This window comes from Stylophora pistillata, chromosome 1 (assembly GCF_964205215.1).
Source record: "Stylophora pistillata chromosome 1, jaStyPist1.2, whole genome shotgun sequence".
Taxonomy (NCBI): domain Eukaryota; kingdom Metazoa; phylum Cnidaria; class Anthozoa; order Scleractinia; family Pocilloporidae; genus Stylophora; species Stylophora pistillata.
The window spans coordinates 19,893,547-19,897,241 of NC_142519.1; the positions used below are offsets into that span (position 1 = coordinate 19,893,547).

Sequence of the window (3,695 nt, forward strand, 5' to 3'; positions counted from 1 at the left end):
AAGGATTCAGTAAAACAAATAGACTCATCCCCAGTGCCCATATATCAGCCTTCTTCATATATTCAATAGTGGGGACTGACAAACGTGTCTTGCCAACCAGAATCTCCGGGGCCTGATACACAGGGGTGCCACGATTTACGCGGAGAGTCTGAGAATTTAGAATTGACTTTGTCTGCATCTCACTCGACCGACTTTCACCGAAGTCTGCAAATTTACAAACCATAGGGTACTCGATCCGCACTTTTCCGATTTCTTCCTTTGTCAGCTGGCAATGTTGGTTGCTGACTAAAACATTTTCCGGCGCTAAATCCCTGTGTGCAACATTTCTGTGGTGAAGGTATTGCAGACCATTCGCAATGTCTTTGCATATACCGAAAAAAATACGTGGGTCGTCAAAGCCTGCACAATCATAGTCGTTGAGTTTGGCAAGAAAGCCGGATAGGGAGCTCACTCTTGAGTTCATTCCAAAGGGCATGAAGGCGAAGTACGCATATTCCATAATTAGGGCTACTGGTGTGGTGCAGATTCCCTTAAACTTGACAATAATTTGGATGCTGCAACTCTCGAAGAATCCTCGCTTCCTTAACAAAATTTTTCTTGTCTTCGAGGTCCTCACCAAGCGCCTTTTTAACGACAACTTTCTCCGGCGAATTTCCGCTGCCACGTGGGTAACAATCTGCTGTGAAAACAGCGCCATAACCGCCTTTCCCAATTTCCTCTTTTTTAAAAAACTTTTGAAAATCAAACAGCGGTAAGTCAGAGACATCGATAGCTTTAGGCTTTAGTAACGGTAGCGCAAACGTCATAATCACTGGGCTGTATGTAGTTAACACATGGATCGAAGTCCGTAGACGTGACCCTTTAAAACCCACTGGAGTGATCGACGGGGACTATCGTCATATATAGTTTTGGATTGCAATTGTTAAGGAGAATTTTTAACAAACAGTTGCGACTGGCAAACCGCTGCCCCCTGGGTGTTGCATGGGACAGAAACGTTTGTCCGATGATATCTGATATGTTTTCTTTCTAAAAAGGCCCTGTTTATACTATGTAAATTCAATTCGTAGCTATGTTTATTCAAACATTTACCGAAGGACAGGCATCCCAGAAAAAAAAATGTAGGGTTTATCTTCAGGGGTCGTGTTGTTTTTTTACACTCCTTTAGAGTCGTTAAAAGCAGTTTCCAGCCGTTTCCGAGTGATTTTGAGGGGGTCTTCGTTTTCTACACACCGGGGGGATGTGTAGAAAACGAAGACCCTGGTCAAAATTCTTTATAATTGAAGATCTTGTCTTCTTTACACATCTGAGGCCGAGATACCCGTCTCTAGATGTTTATGAGTGATTTTAAGGGGGTTCTTCGTTTTTGGGTCTTAGGTCTTTGTTTTTTACACACCCGTTCGTGGGTCATTGCACAAGAATATTTGCAAGCTCCTGAAGAAGCTGTGTTTGTTTAATTTGTCTTACACAGGCTACAAGAAAAATTGAATAATGACAATAATAATAATAATAATAATAATAAGTACACACCGATAAAACGATCAAAGCTAATAAACCTGACATCATTATTAAAGATAAGCTAGAAAAGACATGCATGCTGATAGATATGGCAATCCCCTCCGACCGAAATACATCAGTAAAAGTAGCAGAGAAACTGTCCAAATATAAAGATCTGGAAATTGAGATTACGAAAATGTGGGGACTGAAAACAACAACAGTGCCTGTTGCCATCGGGGCACTTGGAATAGTCAAGAAAGGCATTGAAAAACACATTGACAAGATACCAGGAAAAATTAACATCACAGAACTTCAAAAGATCATCCTCCTATCGATCGAATGAAGACCATGATTACCCATTGGAGCCTTAGAACCTGGATTGAATCAGGCGCTAATGGTGAAAGGACAGTAGAATCAAGAAGAATCAGAGATAATAATAATACTAATAATAATAATAATAATAATAATAATAATAACAACAACAAAATCCTCTACAATACAAAATATTAACAGCGTAAAAAACGATCCAAAATAACTCACTTTCGGCTCACATCTACTCCTTTTTTAATAACAATAATAATAATAATAATAATAATAATAATAATAATAATAATAATAATAATGAGCTGCAAAAGATCATCCTCCTAAGAACGGCGCACATACTGAGAAGATTTCTGTCCATCAAATAAGAGAGTCCCTTGGCACCCCCAGGACCAAGGACGTAGCCCCGCCCCGGTTCTAGGAGACTCCGTCAGTGTCTACTTTCTACAGGCCAAATCAAAATATTATGCACACAGCCCAAACACTTAAAAGTGTGTGGGCTGTGAGGAAATGGGCAACGGTAACTTTTCTATCTACACCAGTAATTGTGCGGTTGCGAATTATTGACAATTATGGCAGCCTGCAAGTACTGAGGGAGGGGTGGGGGAAGAGTGTTATTACTCAGGGATGGGTGGTAGGTGGTTGTAATTGTAAGCACTACTTGTTAATGGAGCTTTTACTCGATCGTAATAATTATTGATTGTTTTTAAACTGGTGCGCGGGAGAAAATTTAGTGGTGAACAATAAAGACAATAGAGTGTTTATGTCTCGGAACTATCAATCTGATAGTTGCCCCTTGGAAATTTGAGGTTTCGCGTGGTTAAAAGAACTAAGAAACGCCGCGACCCAGCGCAAAATGTTGATGTAGGAGAAGTCAGTCGAAAAACCGATTAAAATAATTATAACGATCGAGTAAAAGCTCCATTAACCAGTAGTGTTTACAATTACAACCACCTACCATCCCTCCCTGAGTAATAACACTTTCCCCACCCCTCCCTAAGTACTTCTCGACTGCACCCACCCCTCCCTGAGTAATAAAGGTGTGCCTCCCCCCTTATAAAATGGTCCAAAAAATCGTCCAAAAAATAGTTCAGTCCAGTCCAGTCCATATTTTACCCTATGCCGAGTAACTTCATACAACCCGGAATCTAACATGAACTTTAAAGTGTATAAAAAATAAAAATCTTGCAAGTTACAATTCTCCTTTTAAAGGGATACTCTATACCTCAAAAGGACATTCCAAAAAAAGACACCTTATAGTCTGAATAAAAGATATTCGCAAAGAAAATCTGTCAATTTTTCTTTACTTTTAGTTAAGAGAGAAAAGTTTCGGAACGTGCTATTCGAAATCGGCGCTCTCGGTCAAAACCGGAAATGACGTAGATATGAGAACTCCCACCTTGTTCTGGCTTCAAATGTTTTGAGATCGCTCGGGAAAATACTAAGATCAGGTAAATTTTTTGCATGTAAAAGTACCTTCTAACTATATCATGCCACATTGCTGTGTAGCTGGTGGGTGTTCGAACACTGCAAAAGACGGAGTGAGTCTCCATGGCTGGCCTTCAAATGCGTAACGTGCTCGTGACGAGTGCTGTGAGAAACACGCGAGCAAATTTTAACCAGACGGCCTCGAGCAAACTTTGTAGTTGTCACTTTTCGGACGATTCATTTGAAACACAGTCACTGATTGCTCATTCGTTAGGGTTAAACATGAAAAGAATTTTAAAACCCGGTGCTGTTCCGACCATATTTAACAACTGTCCGCCACAAAAGAAGCAAAGACGGGAATAGCAGAGACCGCACAGAAGGTCCTCTTCGCCGGCGTCTTGGTCTCGTGCTCAGCAATTTCAGAAGCAGCCCTGGGGAGCCTATAGAAAAAG

General features: G+C 40.7%; 1 protein-coding gene and 1 pseudogene across 2 annotated transcripts in view; both read left to right on the plus strand.

Annotated features, from left to right (window-relative positions):
* The first annotated feature begins 1,069 nt into the window (after positions 1–1,069).
* Positions 1,070–1,837, plus strand: LOC148741588 (uncharacterized). The gene is made up of 2 exons (XM_088734459.1): positions 1,070–1,118; positions 1,521–1,837. The coding sequence occupies exons 1-2, from the start codon at positions 1,070–1,072 to the stop codon at positions 1,835–1,837; spliced, it is 366 nt and encodes a 121-aa protein (XP_088590585.1).
* Positions 1,838–3,207: 1,370 nt separating this feature from the next.
* The window catches only part of LOC148741589 (uncharacterized), a 4,994-nt pseudogene continuing 4,506 nt past the window's right edge, over positions 3,208–3,695 (plus strand). The window contains exon 1 of the transcript XR_015994548.1: positions 3,208–3,695. This exon is cut by the window's right edge and continues 9 nt beyond it. The product of XR_015994548.1 is annotated as an uncharacterized LOC148741589 (transcript).